The 21,281-nt window shown below is 45.2% G+C and overlaps 1 protein-coding gene across 1 annotated transcript in view; it reads left to right on the top strand.

The window, feature by feature from the left end:
- Window positions 1-21,281, top strand: part of icef1 (Interactor protein for cytohesin exchange factors 1) — a 73,969-nt gene that overhangs the window by 10,770 nt on the left and 41,918 nt on the right. The window contains exons 2-4 of the mRNA XM_014142891.2: window positions 7,628-7,791; window positions 13,346-13,548; window positions 14,565-14,652. Coding sequence (XP_013998366.1) covers window positions 7,628-7,791; window positions 13,346-13,548; window positions 14,565-14,652 — 455 coding nt within the window. The remainder of the gene's footprint in view (window positions 1-7,627; window positions 7,792-13,345; window positions 13,549-14,564; window positions 14,653-21,281) is intronic.

Raw genomic sequence — 21,281 nt, 5'->3', positions numbered from 1 at the left:
TTGCCAAAATCTCTAAGCATCCCTTTAAGAATGGTGCAGTTCCATTGCAACTTACAGTAGTGATTGTATACAATTTCGTACTGGTCTCCCCCATGGGAATCGAACCCACAACCCTGGCTTTGCAAGCACCATGCTCTACCAACTGAGCCACACAGGACTTTCAGTGGAATCCAGATCCGTTTCTAAAGTCCAAACTGAGCCTCAGCCTCTCGGCTCTTTCCCAGCTGTCCAGAATCATGCCTGTCTGTATGTCAACTCCTGTCACCCCTGGACTGAGCTGTTTTGTTGATAACCTGTTGTACATAGATCTAGGTCCAAATGAATGGATATAGTGGGTGACAGCAGGACCGACACAGTAACAGCAGGTGCCCGTCCATCCAGCCCCCTGCTCCAGAGTGGGTGGGGTAATGATAGACTGTGGGCATCAGGTCTAGCTTTGTTAATCATCCCCCATATTGTGAAAATAGATCACTGTCTAATTGCTTTGAAACGGAACTTCCTCCTATTTTGTTACATTGAAAACACACTTGGCTTTAACCATATGTTTGGCCTCTCGTGTAATGAGTCAATTGGATTGTTGGCACTAATACATACACACTGATGTTCAAATTAGGAGAAACCTGGGTTAGTGAGACAGAATTTGTCAATTTATGCATGTTGCTTCTCACTTCATCTCAGCTTTTGCATTTAAGTGTGTTTTAAGTGCTGTTTTCAGGATGGCAGTAAAACATTTCTACAGCATTTGAGCCTGGTTACCCCTTTGAAGAGCTTTCACATACTCTGAAAAGACACCCCCACTCATCTCCTTCGTCAGTTCACAATAATGTGACACCCAACCTCCCTCACTTGTTTTTATGTCCTTAATGGAAATTGTGTGTGTGTGTGCGTGCGCACACACACTGTAGCCATTGATCTACGCTCTATAAAAGTTCTCAGGCCTCTGTGGAAAAAGGGCATATTTTCTTATAGAGGTGGCAAGGGTACAGGCCAGAGAGAACATGGGAAAGGGTGATAACTAGTCAGTTGTACAACTGAATGCCTTCAACTGAAATGTGTTTTCTGCATTTTAACCCAACCCCTCAATCAGAGAGGTGCTGTTGGCTGCCTTCATCGACATTCACGTCTTCGGTGCCTGTGGAACAGTGGGTTAACTGCCTTGCTCAGGGGCACAACAACAGATTTGTAGTACCTGAAGCCTCTGGGAACAAATGCAGTGTGACTCCTATGGGAGAAATCCACTATTACTTGTATGCCTATAGGGATAGTGCTGTGTGTGGTTCCTATGAGAATAATGTAATCTGACTGGGGGAACCCATGTTCCCACCAGGGTTTCCAGTAGGACATTATGGCACCGGACAATGTGACCGACAAGATTTTAATTAACCGGACATTCACACGCATTAGGGCATCCACCCACGGTGCTCAAAATTACATTTAGATCATTGTAATTAATTTTAAGAGTATACATTTCTATTTTATTGAAAAGCAAAACATTGTCCTTTGCGTCTTCCATCCCTGCTAGAAATCATAAAAAAATAATACATTTAGCCTAGAAGAACAAGTCACCTACACATGAAAATCTCATATCATTTCTGAATGACCTGTCCTATAGGCTGTTTGTATGAATAAATAACAAAACACAGCTTTTTTCAAATACAGGCCTCTCTAATTTAGCCTAGGCATGAATATTTTAATTATGCCTAATAAGTAATAAAACATGGCTGTCGGAGAACACCGGGGCTGGCCAGTCATGGCTAGAAGGGAACCAGCTTTTGTCAAATTAATGTCAGATTTGACTTTTCGAAGCAGGTTAGGAGAACTGGTACAGCAGGTTGGGAAAATGAACATAACAGAATTAGGTTAAGGTTAGAAAAAGGGTTCTGGTTATTTTGACAATTGCTGGATCTGTCCAAGCCGTGACTGGCCAGCCCCTCCCACTCCACATTCCAGCTGCGATTCAGCACCACATTAGTGGAAAGAGGACACTCTAGGCGGCCACAAAATGAAGAAATTGTAAAAGAGATGTTGGACAATCAAATGTTGTTACATAAGGCTTGTTCATTGAGAGGGAGCTTATTTTACAATGATCCCGTGAAATGAGGCCTGCGCCATGCTTTTATGAAAGCACTTTTTTCCAAAGTTCAAATTTATATCGCAATTTAAAAATAAAAAATGTTTTCACTGTTCTGAATGTTAATAAATGTTCTGTTTATTGTCATTTGAACTATCGTGGGGTTGTGACTCGTGTTGTGTAATATACGTGGCTTATTGATAACTGGTTTCTACTATAGGCAGTTGGTTGCCTAGTGATTGCATCGTAACTCTCCGATGTGAATAGTTGGCAACGAATTTTCGTTTCCAAGTGCTACTGAATAACCTCAACTGAAATGCACTAATTGTGCATGATGCACATCATTACTCTACTCTAGTCTATCGATCCATTCCAAATCTTTCTACTATACATGACACGGACGGCATATGTTGATCTTCCCTAGGGTGGCAGCAGAACTGCTAGGACTGGGCCTGACCAACACCATTTGCCTCTAATTTACTTGTGTTTACGGTGGACCTTGGCCTGCTCAAAGTGACCCGCTGCTGTTGGGAAGTCAAAATTATCCAACCACTTGGAGCAGCTCGATGCACATCAGCCTCGTTACTTTGCCTTCAAGAAGGCGCGATCTGTTTTGGAGAAGGAATCGCCTCTCGGCAGTCACACTGAAAACGGGGATGGTCAACACAATCTTAGCCAATTTTGCTTAGTCGGGGTACACTTAGCTGAAGTCCCTTATGAGGAACTAGCGTATTTTGCGTGAGTAAAAATAGAAACACACTAATGCTTGAGGATTTATTAGCCTATGAAGTAGCCCATATTTGGAGTTGGAGCACATCGATTGGTATTTCCATCAATGAATAAAAAGCATTATTTTGATATGGATTTTGTTTTCTTCCGGACAATTTGCCCGGCAACATTTTTATTGATCGGCTTTAACATTTTTACTGGCTAGAAGGCGGCATCTACCAGTTCCCACTCTCTCCCCAGCGGGATCCTCTGTTAGTCCCATTAGAGGGGAAGGGTCTTGTGCCCCCCCCACACACCACACACACACACACAGGCTGTTTGAAGTGGCAGACTAGTTCAAACTGTCCCAATTAGACAGCCAGGTTGGACCCGACCCTACCATGACATGACCCAGGATTCCAAATTCAAGGCAGTGCTCTTGGAGGGGGATTTTGGAGGCATTTGAAACATTTGGAAAAACCCTTAAACAAATCAACCAATTTCTATAGGTATTAATGGTGTAAGGGAAGTTCTCCTTTGGGAAGTTGGTTTTCCTGCCTACCCAAAGCTTTGTAATGGGCTCTTACATGGGCTGTTCAGGAGAGTTTCATCTGTTTAAATCTAGAATCCTTAGTTGCTACATACATTTTTTGGACTTATAAATAAATGATATACCCATTGATTCTTGAAGAATATAACTTATAAATTCCTCATGAGCTTAGTTCAACTGTCATACCCCATCAGAACCCAAAATATAAGCTTATTTTACGCCAATGTTTGTCAACAATGTAATGTAAACGGTGTATAGCCTTTAAACATGGTTAAAGCTATCCTTTTGATATCATGGATAGTCAGACCAACGGATGCAAGGATTATATATGAATTTGAGTGGTAACATTTTATCCAGGCCCATCCCTCAGCTTTTTACCAAAACAGAGGTGGGAAGACAGCTTTGTTATTGATTCAACTAGGGATTCTAGCTTTAAGCATGGGAAGGAGAACGGGCACTGTCTGAGCCAGAGCAGGCCTGGTAATCCAAACCTCAAGCTTGCCTTCCCCTCTACCCTTCTTTACTCATCCGTAGAGATATTCTGCAGAAGGATGGAATCATTCCACAGGAAATGCCTTTTAACACGGTGAGGGTAATGCAGGAAGGAGAAACCTTAGCCCTTGGTTTCCATCCTTTTTGTTTCTCTTTAATCCCATTACCAGCGGCTGGCCCAGTCAGAGGCGTAGTCTGTGTTTGTGTTGGGCTGGGTTCAGTCCGCCCGTCAACACGGCAGCACAGCGCTCGCTGGGACCCACTCATACTCTCCTCCACTGGGTCTATGAAGTGAGTTCCCTCTGTGCTGCCTGAACCCGGTTAATCTAAGGGGTTAAGCCAAAACCGTCAAGTCTGCCCTGGGAATTCTCAACATAGGAATGGGAAAAATGTTTAGACAGTAAATGTATTTGACTGGTTGTGTTATACTTGAGCAGTTTGATAGATTCATTTGCAGAAGCCTTGCTGACTTTCCCTAAACATTTTTGTGTTTTATAAGAGGTTGTTAAAAATGATCTTCCATGCAATAAAGCACAGCTAATGGTATATTAAAGAGGTTCTTCTGCACATTTTGTAGTATTTAGTTTTTTTTTGTGAAAGACTTGGCTGTTCTGAGTTGGTGGGTTTGAATGTAGGTCTAATGTGAATGTAATTGTTTCTATGAATGTGCCAGCATGTGTGTGTGGTTGCGATGTGGACAGTCTGTCACAGCAGCATGCATACACTACTCTTACTGCAATCCAGTAGATGTGATTGGCACAGCAGCCTCTGTGGTCAGTCTTGGGAGCCTGTGTCTGTCTCTCTGCCCTGCAGGCCAGACAGATTAACAGTCTGCATTAGCACCAGCACTCCACACACACATTGATTGTCACACAGGCATAAATATGAGGTGCTATTCATAAAGATGGCCCCCGACCACAGAACACACCCTGTCTGCACACACACATGCTCTACATACACTATATGTAGTATATTCCTATATGGAGTGTGGTTAATATGGCTGCAGCTTATACTGGAAAGAATGTTAGAATCCAAAGTGCTCTGTGTGTGTGTTGTGCAGCTGACAGACCATTCAGAGGACCAGGGCTCAGGGCCTTAGCGCTGCAGCTGCCCCCTCTCTGTGCCCTCTTTGATAAGCAAGATGGTGTTTCCTCCCTTCCTCTCTGGCCCATGCCTCTCCCACACACAGGCTCGTTCTTCACTCTGTCACAACACTGCTTACCGGCCCAAATGAGAGTGGGGTGTGTGTGTGATTGTTGCAGTCAGGTTTTATTTTGAACAAGAAGCATTTTTGTTTGGCTCTAAGGGAGACTTTATTTGCTGGAGCTGTTTTGTCCTGACCCTCCGAAATACTTTTAATTACACGTCACACACGTTTTATTAGCTAAAGCGCTCCACATTACCCACACAGACTTCTGCGAAGAGTGCTTGTGACGATTAAGTGACGGATGACATTATGATAATCTAAATACATGCTTATATGAAGAACCAGACATTGATTATGGAACAGTTTATGAGCAGCACATTTTGTTATTGTAATTTATAATGTGGGTTAGCACAGTTGTGCTTTTGTTTCTGATCTGAACATGGGTGTATTGTAATGCTTGGCTTTTGATGTTAATTGGTCAGAGGCATGGTAGCCTAGTGGTTAGAGCGTTGGACTAGTAACCGAACGGTTGCGAGATCAAATCCCCGAGCTGACAAGGTAAAAATCTGTCGTTCTGCCCCTGAACAACGCAGTGTTCCTAGGCCGTCATTGAAAATAAGAATTGTTTTCTTAACTGACTTGCCTAGTTAAATAAAGGTTAACATTTTTTTTTTTAAAGGTAGCCCTATTTAAATCCTGTCATTTCCTGGTTAGAGCCGAGGACAGGGTAAGGTCAGCATGCTGCCGAGTTAACCCAGGCCTCAACAATGCCTGTTTTCTTTTAAATGCTCTTTGATTCAGTTCAGTTTTCATCTATTGTTCTTTACTTGTTTAAATATTATACGTTTCGCTGGCATTATTCCTCACTTTCAAATAAAAAGCCTCAATGGGCAAGAAAAGTCTATCTGATGTTGCCGCCTCACTGTAAAATCCAACCGCTGGGTCAATCTCACAGGCCTGTAAAATATGAACCACATTTCATTGGCCCAATTGATCCAGCTGAGACCTTACTAGGTGTCACTGTAATGTAGTATGGATTGCTTATCCTAGAGTGGGCAGAACGGCTGGTATTGTGATAGTTACAACTCATCCAACAGTGTAGAGATTTGAATAGCAGACAAGGCATTCTCAAACTGTAATCAGACCCGAGAGCCATCTATTGTTTAACTGGCCAAACAGGCTTCAGTCAGGTTTAACCTCTTCTGTTTACGGTGTGTTTATCTTGAGGATAGATCTGATGCACCTGGTTTTCTCTCTGCTGTTGGTTTGTGGGAATATTGCTGTATGTTGTCAGGTGTCAAGTCCGCCATTAGAACTGGGCTTGTCAATACAAGGCTGATGCGTCTTTACAGGGATTAATGTGTCTCTTAAACTAGGAATCGGTACTGAATGGTATAGGGAGCCAGGAGGCCTGCATCAAAGCAGGATTCATTGTTTTTACTGTTTTCTCATATGTTATCATTTCAGTCTTTCCACACGAAAAGGTCTTCCTTATAGGCAGCGTTCCCTCATTTATTTTGTCACTGAGCAAATCTCAGTTCTGCTGAGTGCAAACTTGAACGTTGTGAAAATTCTGTGCAACTTTTGTTACGTGTTTACTGTGAACATTGAGGCTGTACCTGCTTTGTTACAGTTTTAGCACTGGTCAAGTAGGCCACTGTGGCCAGTTGATCATAATGTAGGCCTACCATCAAAAACACAATGGAGAAGATGCTTCCCATAACATTTTAACATAGAAATAGCTGTTTTATCATTCAGCCTACAGTAGCAGCCAAAGTGTGGTGTTCAACATAGGCCTACATTCCATTTAAACTTTTGAAGCATGCATGCAGGGCTTGAAATTAACCGGTTTATCCACTTGTCCCTAAGACAAGGAGGTGGCTGAAAATGGTTGTTTGACGCAAGAAACCACTACAAAATAATATGCATCATTATTTCCATACCATTATTACAGAAAATCTGGCAAATTATGCTACCCTCTGCCTATTGGCTACTTAGGATTGAATAAGCTGTCTCAAAATATAACCCTAAAAATGGAGCAAAGCTCTTTACCTGACTCTCTTTTCAAAGATGTCTAGAAATGCACATGTTTTGTGCTCTTGTAGGAAGCAATCACTCCCCTATTGCTGACTACAAATGATCTATCTCAGCTAATAAGTCACTAAATAGCAAAAGATATGAACATGTACAAATGTGCACACGTTGCTCCGTGTAGCTCTCGCTTTGATCTCAAAACAAGAGCATCTACTCATGACCGCTCATGCTGTAAAAACAGTCCAGTTCAAAGTGAAAGGCACAGGTCCATATGTCGCAATGGTCTATTTGCATATAGGCCTACTGCAGCTCAGATTGGTTATGGCGCACCTGTCTGTGTAGAGGTCGGGCCTGTCAATGCAATAGAATCCTACTCTGGTGCGTTCTGCCTAGAACAGAATCTCTTGCGTAGTTTGTTTTGTTTCGGTATGTTGCATCGAAAATGGCTAATATTGTGTTGAATCGATCACAATTCCCACAGTAAAACAAACGTTGATAATGTTCATTAACGGGGAAAACTCTATAAAGTTAAGTGAAGTTCAATCTCGTGCTTCTGTGCACGGGCTGTTTAGAGGGAATATTGCTGTTGGTGATCTTTGTCTAATCAATGGATTCTCCCCCCCAGGGCTGGATGACAGCCTGCAGCAGTATGTAGCAAACTTTGAGCAGGAGAAAATCAGTGGGGAGCAGCTGCTGAAGATCTCCCATCAGGACCTGGAGGAGCTGGGTGTGGCCCGCATTGGACACCAGGAGCTGGTGCTGGAGGCTGTCGACCTGCTCTGTGCTCTGGTATGGGGTGCTCACACCACATCTTTCTCTCTCTGCCCCCTTCCCCCCCCTCCCCCCGCAGGTCAATATGTAGCTTGTAGTTTAAGATAAAACATATGGTGGAACCAGGATCTTGCTGGTTGTTCAGTGAGGCTCACTGGCGATGGAGCTTAGGTCATAAGCTCTGCTGCCACCCTGCTCTCGCAGTGCAAGCGTGTGTTTGAAATATGCCCAGAATATAGTTGGCAGCCAACGGAACCAGTGGTGCAGAACCTCTCATTTCCCACAGAGCTCAATGTGGTGTGGAACACTGCTCCAGGACATTAGAGTAGGAAACGCTATCAGTTTCACTCCAGAGATGGAGTCAAATCAAGCTCTTTATTCAGGCTGTATGGGTCCCAGGTCTGGTGTGGTGGTTGAATGTGAGCTGATGATTAGTAGTGCATTTACATTTTAGCAGACGCTCTTGTCCAGAGAGACTTAAAATTCGTAAACATTCCCACAGATAGGGAGGCAGGACATGAAGTGGCGAAATGGGTTAGTGTGCTCGCTTTCGGTCTTTCTCGGTTTTTCTCTCCCTCGGTTTCACTCTCACACACGTGCGCGCACACACACACACAGAGAAATGTCAGGTCAGCTGTACATTCCCAGTGCACTCCCGGCCTTGTCCTTTTTGTCTCTTACCCCAGTGGCTCGTGGGAACGGCGTTACAGCCTTCTAGCTGGGCTGGGATCTGACCGGGCGACCGGTCGTCCATCAGAAGTGCTGCCAGTTGAAGAGTTATGGTCAACACTACTGTCTGAGAGGGAGAGAGGGAGAGAGACTCTCTTTTAAAACAACCTGGTTCTGTTTCACTCTGAGCTTTTCAAACAGATGGGATTGATTTAGGTTTTTATCGCTTCCTGTGTCATATAAACCCAGATTGCGGTCTTAAGTTTTTATCAGTGTCAGCGTTCTTTTGTCAAATCCTTATGCTCCTTTAAATTAGCTCACATTAATGATTTGTCCTCTATCAAGTTCCTAAAAAGAGCATATCCATTTAGATTTTATCCTCTCTGATCTTATTTATTCCATAAAGAAGGAAGTTCAGTAGACCAACAGGTTACTGTACCCAAACCAATCTAATTTAGCAGGCACTGGACCACCATCTAAATTCCTGAGGGGCCTAGTGTGGTTTAGAAAGGTCTTGTGGGAGTGTGCGCTGGTCTGTGGTTAGACACCAGTCGTGTTCGTGCCCTTAACATCTGATCCTGGTTAGTTTGCTCCTAATGTTTAAGGTTGAGATTGAAATGAGATTAACCTCAGCATGGTAGCTGCCAGTCTGAGTGTCCTGAGCCCCATGTCTGTGTCCAGCTATCCTGGGATGGACCTCTGAAGTCTGGGGTTCCTTGATTCATGATCTCTAGGGAATATTCCAAGGGAAGTATTGTTGGATAGTGTCTGAGCATCCCTCTCTGGAGCAGAGATGGTGATAGCAGCTTGAAGAGATAAGACCCTAGGTGGTAACGTTACTGTGGTCATTGGGAATGGATGGACACGTGGAAACGCTTATTACAGGGGTAGAGGGCATGTCTAATGCTTTGATTAATCTGTGTCGTACCTTATTTACCATACCGTACATCCTGCAGTCCAGCATCCCTTCCTCTGCTCAGGGTAATTGGGCCCAGATTTCTGCTCATCCCCTGCAATTTACTGAAGCCTGAAATAGTTTTCTCTTGATAGGCTTCATAAATTTAACCCGTGGTTCCCTTGTTTCTCCAGTGTGTGTTTGTTAGCTTTAATACGTCTTCCCCCAATGCAGGGCCTCTGTTATTTCTCAAAATAAGTTGAAAGTCTGGGAGAGGATAGTTATGTTATGAAAGACAGAGCGGATGTTTAGTCGGACTTGTGACCTTGAGTTTGGAATGCCTGGAACTGCCCTCACACCTGTGAAGAACCCTGGGTAAACGTGCTGGTCTGCTGTGGCTCTCCTTATTAATAGGGATGGGAATTTTAAATCATTTCACTATTAGAGTAATATGCATTTTTTTTCAGATATCTGGATAGTCGAAATGCATGTTTAAAAAAAACAAATGTTGAACGGAAACTTGCTCGCGCGACTCAGGAGAAGCGGTGCACTCTGCTTGTCGTTTCAACACAAATGGGTGGGGAAGGGGCGCAATTGGGATACCTAGTCAGTTGTACAACTGAATGCATTCAACTGAAATGTCTTCCGCATTTAACCCAATCCCTCTGAATCAGAGAGCTGCGGGGGTCTGCCTTAAGGGTCTGCCTTAATCGACATCCACGTCATTGGCTCCTGGGGAACATTGGGTTAACTGCCTTGCTTGGGGCAGAATGACAGATTTTTAACTTGTCAGCTCGGGGATTCGATCCAGCAACCTTTCGGTTACTAGCCCAATGCTCCGACCCTCCCGGCTACCTGTCTCTCTAATATCTCGCTCTCATAATTCATGTTAAACAGCCTACATTTTGGTTGGTCATTGTAGCCTACTCCTTCTCATTTAACTAACTTCATTCCATTTAGCAGAAATCTCCCACTTCACTTGCTACACATGGAGCTTCTGACGGTAGTGCTGCTTTGATTAACCAACATTGACAAGCTACACAGGTGAAAAGTGTGTAGGCTACCGGTATGTCTTTTTTAATGGGGCACACTCATAACTGCCATATAACTTTGAATAACCGTGCCCATCCCTACTTTATTAACATAGAGGCCTCTCTCTCACTGGCCCCGCGGGAGAGGTCATGGCTTATGACAGGATCACACAGCCGACAAATACCAGACCCCCTCACTCTGACACACTGTCGCCAGCCAATTCCCCCCTCATTAGTGTCTCTCTGCTGTGGGGTCAAACGGTTCAAGTCCAACTCTTCACTTTGTGGTCACACAGTCCTTTCAGGGTAGACAGGATACCCCCTGTATCGGTCATGTAGCCATTGGGTAGATGATCAGGAGATGAGACGCTCTGAACCTTCTCTTTTTCTGTTGCATGCTCTTGGAGAGTATGTTCTTACGTCAGTGCTGTGTATTTGTTTTCATCTCATAAATGAGTAGAACCTTGTATCACACATGTCTTAGCTTGACTCTCATAGCGTTCCTCCCCCTCAGCAGGACGTTAGACAGACTGACTTACTCAGATTACAGCTAACTCCAGCCAAAAGCCATCAGAGCAAACTGGTCTCTGTAGACCGACGAAGGACATGTTGATTAATCAAACTGGGACTCTCAAGTCAAAACCATGATGACTTCTGCAGAGACCCATCTTGAAACCCAACACCTCTGATTTTCTTTGGAACCCCAGCGGCCTGCTCACAAGAGAAAAGCCCACCTATTGTCTCCCAGAGCCATGGAATAGATATTCAAGGCGCAGCAGCCAAGTAGTGTGTGGAAGCAGCTATAATTGGTGTTTTACTGTCCACTGTGGACTTGTCCCCTGGAGGTGCGTACCCATCTCCTCAGGAGCAGGAAACAGATGTGGCTCCCACCTGGCTGATACAGGTCTGGCAACAGCCTTCTGTCTGTGGTCGAGAGATGTGGGAACGCCCTTCTTGGGCCATGTTCCTCTGGTCGTGTCAGGTGATGCGTATCGTTGGGCCCATGCGGTGAGGGGCAGGAAGAACCTGTTGCGATAGCCCTCCTCGGGTCTCCTGAGGACACTTGTTCATGTCAGGATACAGGACCTATCTGGAGGCCCAAGCAGATCCTGCTCACAACAGTCACTTTGAAATGGAGTGAATTTGATTTGAAACGCACATTATTAACCTGGTCCCTGTTCCTATAAGTTGCTACAGCTATGGAACAAAGAGGTGTTGAACATCTGCCTACCAGTCAGAGCTGGTGTTTCTGTGTGCTATTGGCTCACTAATGACAAAGCCAGCAGTGCTGTTTGATGTTGATTGGCTCTCCATGGCTTAGTTTCAAAGCCACTCTGTTTTGGTTCAACACAGTTGCTATGTCTTATAATGGACAAGTGTGGGGTTTCAGACCATCTGAGATGGTTATATGCACCTTCTCTCCATCTCTTCTCCTGGTATAAATCTGCTTAAGGTTCATGAGGTTCCCATAGTGACCTCAAAGGCTCTTTGTGTCTCGGTGGACCTCTGAAAGAGCCGTTTGGATGTTTGATTTGCCAACTGAGATGTAGGAAATGTAACATGCTCTGTCAGTTTGCACATATGGCTTCTGCCTCAGCTCCGTGGGGACGACTTTAGGATGAGGTAATATATAATTGGTTCCTGATATAAAACGGCAGCTGAGTGGAGTTAGCCGCTGATCACTTGCAGGTTTCCTCAGTGTGGAGCAGGGCCGAGCGAGCGCAGGCTATTTTCTGCTCTTTAGCGTGTTTAGCCGTTAGCGTGCCAGTCAGGCTGAGGCCAGAGAGGCTGGCAGGGATGCAACACCATGTGAGCTGATATTTGCCAGAACGGGAGTTTAGGCTACCCCCCCTCTCGTCTCCTTTAACTAGCACTCCACTCCAAACACATTCTTTCCGCAATATTTAAGTGGAGCGTGCGTGAGTTGCCAGGATTGGTTGCTAAATTAAGCCATCCTAAATTGAGCCAGTAAGCAGAGCCGGCAGCTGAATGACATCATGATGAATGTGGCCATCGTGATGTTTGATGAGAGCATTAGTCTGAACCTGACCATAGGTCAGTGTTAAATCCAATGCTCCCTGAGATCAGACACATTGCTCGCAGTGAAATGTACTGCACAGTCCGATTAGTCATATTGTGAGTTCATCAGCTAACTGTAGCTATGCGCTATGATGAAGAAGGCTTTGTTAGGCACTGCGGATGCTTACGTAAAGAAATGCAACTTGGCCTGCTCATTACTGTACTAACAATGAACATCTAAAACTTTATTAAATACACAATATCCCTGTAGTCAGAGCAGAGCTAGGGACCATAGGGCAGGTACAGGACACAACTTTGGCCTCATAAGGGATTTCTTTGGCCATTAGGAGGAATTATATATTATAGGTATTTTCTGGGTTGTAAACTCAAAAGAGAATCTCTTTCTACACATTTGGAAGTAAAAACTAGGTTGGGTGTGTCCGTCCAATCATTTGCCTAATCACTTCCCCTGGAGCAGGTCAGGGTTGTAAGGGCAGTGGGAATAAACAGTCGACAGAGCAGTAGCCTAAGCACACACAGATCCGCGGCCAGGCTTACACGTCTGCCCTCAACTTACTGGCTCAGGAATGAAAACTTTGCTTGCTTGATGGGAATCAGGTGATGGCACGTGCACGCCTCCCTCCCGAGGGTTGAGCCAGACGTGCCTGAAGAATGCAGGGGAATTTCTCCCCAGAGGTGCCGGTGCATGGCCTCTTAAATCATGCGTCCTTAGCCCATTACAATTAATAACCCACATTTACTCTGCAGGAAACATGTTTGTCTGTGAAATTAAATCCAGAGCCATAAAAATCTGGAAAAACAGTTCCAATCAGGAATGCTTTGTCCCAAAAATGTATTTGACGTTCACTGTAATCACGTAAAAATACACATTATTTTATGACAAACTATAACTTTGATATATCAAGCTCAACTCTTCTGTTCTTTCTTCCCCTCTCAGAACTACGGAGTGGAGACAGACAACCTGAAGGGTCTGGTGGTGAAGATGAGAGCAGCCACCAACAGCCTGCACATGTCCACGTCAGACCGCAGGAAGAGCCCGACATACGACGGCAGCACCTCCAGGAAACCCCCCAACGACTTCCTCACCTCCGTGGTGGAGCTCATCGGAGCTGCCAAGAGTCTCCTGGCCTGGCTGGACAGGTAAGACCTCGCCTCGCACAGCATTCTGGGAAGGCTGTTCCCACGAGCAAAAGACATTCAGTGTACTCTATTTGTATGTACAGAGTAGTGTTACCATGGTAACTTTGCATAGCTGTCCTAGCTACATAAAGTCTGCTATATACATTCAAGCTCCTGGACTGCTGTTGGGGTTAGCTGTAATGTTAGTTTTTCCAACGCATAGGAGTCATTAAGCTCACTGAATCACCTCATGACTAGAATTTACTGCTACGCTACACATTACAAGCATTGGTTTCTCCTCAGCATCTACAGACTATAGCAGAAACACAGCTCTTCTCTCTCAGGAGAGCCTTCTAGAAAGGGTATGAGGACATATAAATGTAATTGGATACAGTCTGGTGGGTTTCCTCTACCTCTGTCTAGAGAATATCCAGATGAGCTGTAAGAATCAATCCTCCAGAATATCCACATACTCTACTGCTCATGTACAGTGCTTACTTTATTTTTCCTAGCATTTGTTTGAAAGATCACTCTCTCCCCTTCTGTCAGTTAAAACTAAACCAGGTAGTAGTAGTAATAATGTCACCATGTTGACCTTCACAGCTGAAAGGATTAGTTTTTTTTCTGAGGTTTGTTTCCAGATCAAAAGTGTATTGTGACGCGTTCTCCCAACATATTTGGGGGTGGCATGGTGTTGAGGGGCTAGCGGTAGGGAGGTGTGTTTTGGAGTTCAGGGGTGGGTATTTGAGAGAAGGAATGGAGGAGGTGGCCCAACATGGAGACAGACTTCCAATCATTCTGTGGCCTTCTATCCTAGGCACACGCAAAGTAGAGCAAGGTTCACCAGTACTATTGTTTTCCTTATTGACAGCCTCCTAGAGGTGGCTCTGTCGCACTGTTGTCCCACTGTGATATTTACTCCCTTATCCAGCTCCTCTGACTGCTACTGAATATCAGTACGGTCAGGGACATGACCCGGACCTTAGAATGTCATGATAAAATGGCATCTCAAACTTTTCTCTCCTCTCTTGTTGCAGGACGCCCCTGACTGGGATCAGTGACTTCACCAGCACCAAGAATAAGATCATTCATCTGTGTCTGGACCTCACCACCACAGTTCAACAGGTCGGCATGTTGCTCTCTCGCTGGCTTTACCTCCCCTCTCTCCCTTTGTATCCACCCCTCTCTCCCTTTGTATCCACCCCTCTCTCCCTTTGTATCCACCCCTCTCTCCCTTTGTATCCACCCCTCTCTCCCTTTGTATCCACCCCTCTCTCCCTTTTTATCCACCCCTCTCTCCCTTTTTATCCACCCCTCTCTCCCTTTTTATCCACCCCTCTCTCCCTTTTTATCCACCCCTCTCTCCCTTTGTATCCACCCCTCTCTCCCTTTGTATCCACCCCTCTCTCCCTTTGTATCCACCCCTCTCTCCCTTTGTATCCACCCCTCTCTCCCTTTTTATCCACCCCTCTCTCCCTTTTTATCCACCCCTCTCTCCCTTTTTATCCACCCCTCTCTCCCTTTTTATCCACCCCTCTCTCCCTTTGTCTCCACCCCTCTCTCCCTTTGTCTCCACCCCTCTCTCCCTTTGTCTCCACCCCTCTCTCTTGCTCCAGCTCCCTCTCAACAGTGCACATGCAGCATGCCCCTGGAAAAATCACACCATAGCTCTTTCCACTCAGGGCAGCCTGGCCTGAGGGCAGACACATGTAGGATTAAGTCGAGGGGCAGGGGGTTATGAACATCCCAAGCCTGCTTCTACTGTTTTGTTTTTGGTCCCCCCCCCCCTCAGGTTAGCTAATGAGGAGACCCCAACCATGGTGGTGTTTTAACGGCAATTGCAGCCACTGAGTTTACACTTTAATGAAAACCTCTGGTGCTCTTTTAAAAGCATCTGCCAACATTATATGTGCTGTATTATTCCCCCGGCCATGTGGTTCCTGTTTGCCTGCTGCAAGATGTTCACAGCGGGAGAGCATACTTTGTGTGTACGTCCTGTGGAGGGTTAATGCACAGTGGGTTGAGGAGGTGGTACATTGGTCTCCTTCACTGACACATATTAGATGTTTGCTGATTTTTAAAGGAGAGGTAAACATCATTCCATGTCAAATGTGTGTTTGATTTGACCATGGGTTGTCGTGTTCTATTTTTATCAGATTTATAGAATGAATATTTCCAGTTTGTTGTCCAAACTGGTTATGTAAGAGTCAGCTCTGAAGGAAAACAAACGAAGCCAGTGAAAAACCCAAGCACAGAGGCAAAGTGCCTATCTGCTTTTTGACCATTTCTTTCCCCAGGGTATCCCAACAATTGCCAACAGCCTTTACATTTTACACCCATAGTGAAAGTGGCTATTGAGATTGCAGGTACTGTTTTTGAAGGGTTATTGCATAGAGTAAATTCTGTTCCCAGTGGGCTGATTGCCTTACCGACGTCTGGGATTTCAGAGCTCAGGTGATTTACTGTGGTGGGTCTCACCCTGGGTGTGGAGGAGGAGGAGTGGGGAGCTGAGGGGGGACATTTCCCACAAAGGCGTTTGAAGTGAAGGGTTTTTGTGTGGCGTGAGCCTTGTACTCCAGGGATGCCTGTTGCATCTTTACTGTGGTGTACTGTTGCAGACACCTTGGGCTTGATGGCAGTCAGCTGTGAGAGATCCAGGTGGATACGTCTTCAGTCCATCCAGGGGCCACCTTATCCTGTCATAGACACATGCAGGAAGATACCTCCAATGCTCTCACAGACCTGTGTATCTAACAGGCTTTAGACACTCCTGGACTCTCCCAACAGATTTTGGGGAGGTGTTTGTCTGATGAAAGACCAGGCAGGTGCTGAGGGGGAGTATAACTGTGATTTTTATGGTGTGGGCATGCTTCATGAGGTTACACAGCCTGTTAATGAACCTCCGCCAAGAACAGGGCTTTAAAGATGGATGATTTATGTCCTTCTGCCTGAATGAACTCAATGTATACACACAATCGAGCACAGCGATAAAACAGCGAACATGCAGCCATTGCAGCCACCTCATCTGACCCGTGAGGTCAGAGCTTGCTCTGTCTTCCTGCATAAAGGGTCAAAAAAGGTGTGGGTAACACTAAGTAAAGAGGTGGGGAGACATTGTAGGAGGAAGGGAAGTCTGGAGGGCAGGTCTGAGTCCTCACATGGTGTTTTGATTTCTTGTTCTGTAAGATCCTGTTCATTTGTCCAGTCTGGTCAGCTGTATAACTGGCTCCTTGTTGAACTGGTGTGCCAGCAGTCTTCTCTTTTTGCCACTTCATTGCTCGGCTGGACAAATTGTCTCTGGTTACAGATCAAAGGCTGCAGGGTCGTCTGGGGAGTCATCTGATCCCTGTCTGCTGTGGGAGGACCACCATGTCATGAGGAGGCTGAGGGTCGGCTGGTTTACCCAGGGAATCTTTCCTCAGTCTCCCTCTGATCTTGGTTTCCATCTGGCTTATGTATGAATACTGCTTCTGTTCTGTTTTTGAAAGTCTGATGCTTCAAGGGATTGTCAAAAAACACAGATCTGAAAGAGATTATGCCAGCGAGCATTATATTCACATTGTGATCATTTGCTAACTTTTGATATTAAACAGTCTGCATGTAAGAAAGTAGTTTATTATGATACTGCTTTTGACCTCAAACCTACTAAATCTGTCTTTTTAGCATCTCTAATTTTGGCATGAAAAATGCATTTCAGCTTGATGTATTCATCCAAATATAGACCTATTTATGGCAAGAATATCCCAGTTTCTGATGGTCTTGCCAAATTCCTTCCAAAACCACCACACGTCCTTGGTTGTGTTGGAAAGTAATTGAGGGGAAACATTGTTTTGGTACCAAAACTGAAACTGTATTTTATGCTTATTAGTTTTCCTCCATGTTTGTTCTGATGGTTTCACTAGTTTTAAAAAATATAGCTTTATGTGCATCGGTATCCCAAAAGAAAACATTCAGCTCAGTGCGGATCATAAGATTCCATAGAGAGAGACTGCTGGAAAACCTGAAAAAAAAACCTTGGCCCTAAAGGACAAATCAGTGCTGTAGTTTGCCTCTGTGGTTTTCACAAATAAGCTAGCAAACCTTGTCCATTCACCCTATCACAGTCTGCTGTCCCCATGTGCTTCAAGATGGCCACCATTGTTCCTGTACCCAAGAAAGCAAAGGTAACTGAACTAAATGACTATCACCCCGTAGCACTCACTTCTGTCATCATGAAGTGCTTTGAGAGACTAGTCAAGGATCATATCACCTCTACCTTACCTGTCACCCTAGACCCACTGCATTTTGCTTACCGCCCCAATAGATCCACAGACGATGCAATTGCCATCACACTGCCCTATCCTATTTGGACAAGAGGAATACCTATGTAAGAATGCTGTTCATTAACTATAGCTCAGTATTCAACACCATAGTACCCTCCAAGCTCATCTTTTAAGCTCAAGGCCCTGGGTCTGAACCCCGCCCTGTGCATCTTGATCCTGGACTTCCTGACAGGCCGCCACCAGGTGGTGAAGGTAGGAAACAACACCACCACTTTGCTGATCCTGAACACTGGGGCCCCACAAGGGTGTGTGCTCAGCCCCCTCCTGTTCACCCATGACTGTGTGGCCAAGCATGCCTCCAACTCAATCATCAAGTTTGCAGACGACATAACAGTGGTAGGCTTGATTACCAACAATGGCGAGACAGCCTACAGGGAAAAGGAGAGGGCTCTGTGAGTGTGGTGCCAGGAAAACAGCCTCTCACTCAACGTCAACAAAACAAAGGAGATGATCGTGGACTTCAGGAAACAGCAGAGGGAGCACCTACCTATCCACATCGACGGGACCGCAGTGAAGGTGGAAAGCTTCAAGTTCCACGGCGTACACATCACTGACAAACTGAAATGGACATCTATCAAATGTTATTGGTCACATACACGTGTTTAGCAGATGTTATTGCGGGTGTAGCAATGCTCAGACAGTGCAGTAATATCTAACAATTTCACAACATATACACAAATCTAAGTAATGGAATGAAGAATATAGAAATATATGGATGAGCAATGTCAGAGCGGCATAGACTAAGAGTAGTATAGAATACATATGAGAGTAGTATAGAATACATAGATGAGTAATGCAAGATACTTAAACATTTATTAAAGTGGCCAGTGATTTCTAGTCTATGTATATAGGTAGCAACCTCTATGCACAGTGTGGTGAAGGAGGCCAACAGCGCCTCTTCAACCTCAGGAGGCTGAAGAAATTTGGCTTGGCTCCTAAAACCCTCACAAACTTTTACAGATGCACAATTGAGAGCATCCTATCAGGCTCTATCACCGCCTGGTACGGCAGCTGCACCGCCCGCAACCGCAAGTCTCTCCGGAGGGTGGTGCGGTCTGCTCAATGCATCATTGGGGGCAAACTACCTGCCCTCTAGGACACCTACAGCACCCGTTGTCACAAGAAGGCCAAAAAGATCATCAAGGACAACAACCACCCGATCCACTGCCTGTTCACTCTGCTATCTTCCAGAAGCAAGATCAGTGCAGGTGCATCAATGCTGGGACTGAGAGACTGAAAAACAGCTTCTATCTCAAGGCCATCAGACTGTTGAATAGCCATCACTAGCACAGAGGCTGCTGCCTATATACATAGACTAGAAATCACTGGCCACTTTAAATGTTTTAATTATCTTGCATTACTCATCTCATATGTATTTTATACTTCTCTACTGTATCTTAGTCTATTGCGCTCTGACATTGCTCATCCATATATATATTTCTATATTCTTAATTCCATTCCTTTACTTAGATTTGTGTGTATTGGCTATATGTTGTGAAACTGTTGGATATTATTTGTTAGATATTACTGCACTGTCAGAGCTAGAAACACAACATCTGGTAAACACGTGTATGTGACCAATAACATTTGATAGATGTCTGCAACAACTTTACTACGAGGAGACAAATCCTGGCTCCTCAAGTTCTTGTTAGTTGACATTGGTCACGGTCACTGTGGCGCTCAGTGTTTGTCCCTGACACCTCAACATAAGTCACTGACCAGTCTGACTTCATAAGTTACTAACTCAAGTCAGAGACATTTCAACTGTGAGTTGCGGGACAAACTGCCTTTTGGGACATTCACTGCATAGAGGCCGTGCCATAGCCAGGCAGGGGAGCCACAGCAGTGGCTCAGTAACAGTGGCCTCCCTCTTAGCAGTGGTCCTTTCACCACCGGGACACCCCAGCTATCTGAAGAGGCTGTTATTTCAGCTGTGAGCCCAGGCAGGCCCAGCTGCAGTCTGGGAAGGTAAGGGGGATTCTGGTAGAGGGCCAGGGCTGAGGGGCTTCAGTCTGTGGATGACATAGCAGTTACTGTAGGATGTTCCCTTCTCCTGCCCTCTGGTAATCACACAGGAGCTACTGTTTTGGGGATCCCGAGTGGCGCAGCGGTTTAAGGCACTGCTTCTCAGTGCTAGAGGTGTCACTACAGACCCTGGTTCGATTCCAGGCTGTGTCACAACCGGCCGTGATTGGGAGTCCCATAGGGCGGCGCACAATTGGCCCAGTGTCGTTCGGGTTTGGCCGGTGTAGGCCGTCATTGTAAATAAGAATTTGTTCTTAACTGATTTTCCTAGTTAAATAAAAATAGTGTTACTGCAGGAGAGACTCGCCTACCTAGCAATCAGAATCACCTATACATTTACACATTCAGAATTGTACTTGGTGATTATGGTGCTGCTAGTGATAGACAACATTTAGAGAGAGAATACAGACAGAGGAGTTTAAGCAAAGTTTGCATACATTATATACATCTAAGTAGTGCGTATAGAGCTATAAGAGAATGCGCAGATATACAGTGGATTTACAGTGTCAGTATGAATATTTAAATGGAGTGCAAGTGTTGTTATTTAGTGTACAGTTCAGCGATGGCTTGATGTGGTATGCAGCATAGAGTGCATAGTCCTTTGGTCTCTGTGGGCCAGATGGTCAGTTGGTGAGGTCCACTGCCCGGGGGAAGAAACCTTTCGGATGGCGGGAGATTCTGGTCATGAGTGACCTGAACCGCCTGCCACAGAGGTCCATTTTTAGAGTAGGGGGTGGGAGGGGTCAGCAATGTAGTACATCCGCTTGTGTGCCTTCTTGGTGACTGATCTGTTCTCCTCCCACTTGAGGTTGTGGGAGATGATGGTTCCCAGGAATTATAATTTTTCAGCCGTGCTAACAGCTGAGCCATTAATCTCGAGGGGGAGAAGGTGGGGGATGTTTTCTGAAGTTAACTGTGGAGATGGTGGTTTTGTCTGTGTAGAGTTCTAGGTTATTGTGACTGCACCAGGCCACCAGCCGGTCATCTTTCCACGGTACATGGACTCATCGCCGAAAGTGTTGAGACCGACCAGTTGTATCATATGCAAACTTCAGTAGTTTGACAGATGCATTGTTGGAGGTGCAGTTATCGGTGTTGAGGTGAGCACACATGTCCTTGTGGCCCTCCGGTGCTGAGGGATAAAGAGTCCGAAAAGGTGTTTTCTCAGCTTCACGTGTTGCGTCCTTTTGGTCAGGAAGTCAGTGATCCGCTGGACACGTTCAACTGGGAGAGTTTGTCTTGTAGCGGTTCTGGGATGATGTTATTCAACGCAGAGCTGAAGTCCACAAACAATATCCTTGCGTATGCCTTTGGGTTATCAAGGTGTTTGAGGATGTAGTGTAAGCCCATGTTGACAGCGTCGTCCACAGACCAAGAGAGGTTTTGAGATGGGACAGTACCAGGCGA

Source organism: Salmo salar, chromosome ssa01, assembly GCF_905237065.1.
Source record: "Salmo salar chromosome ssa01, Ssal_v3.1, whole genome shotgun sequence".
NCBI classification, from domain to species: domain Eukaryota; kingdom Metazoa; phylum Chordata; class Actinopteri; order Salmoniformes; family Salmonidae; genus Salmo; species Salmo salar.
Note: the sequence above shows the minus strand (reverse complement) of the source record. Positions and strands in the feature narration are given on the sequence as shown.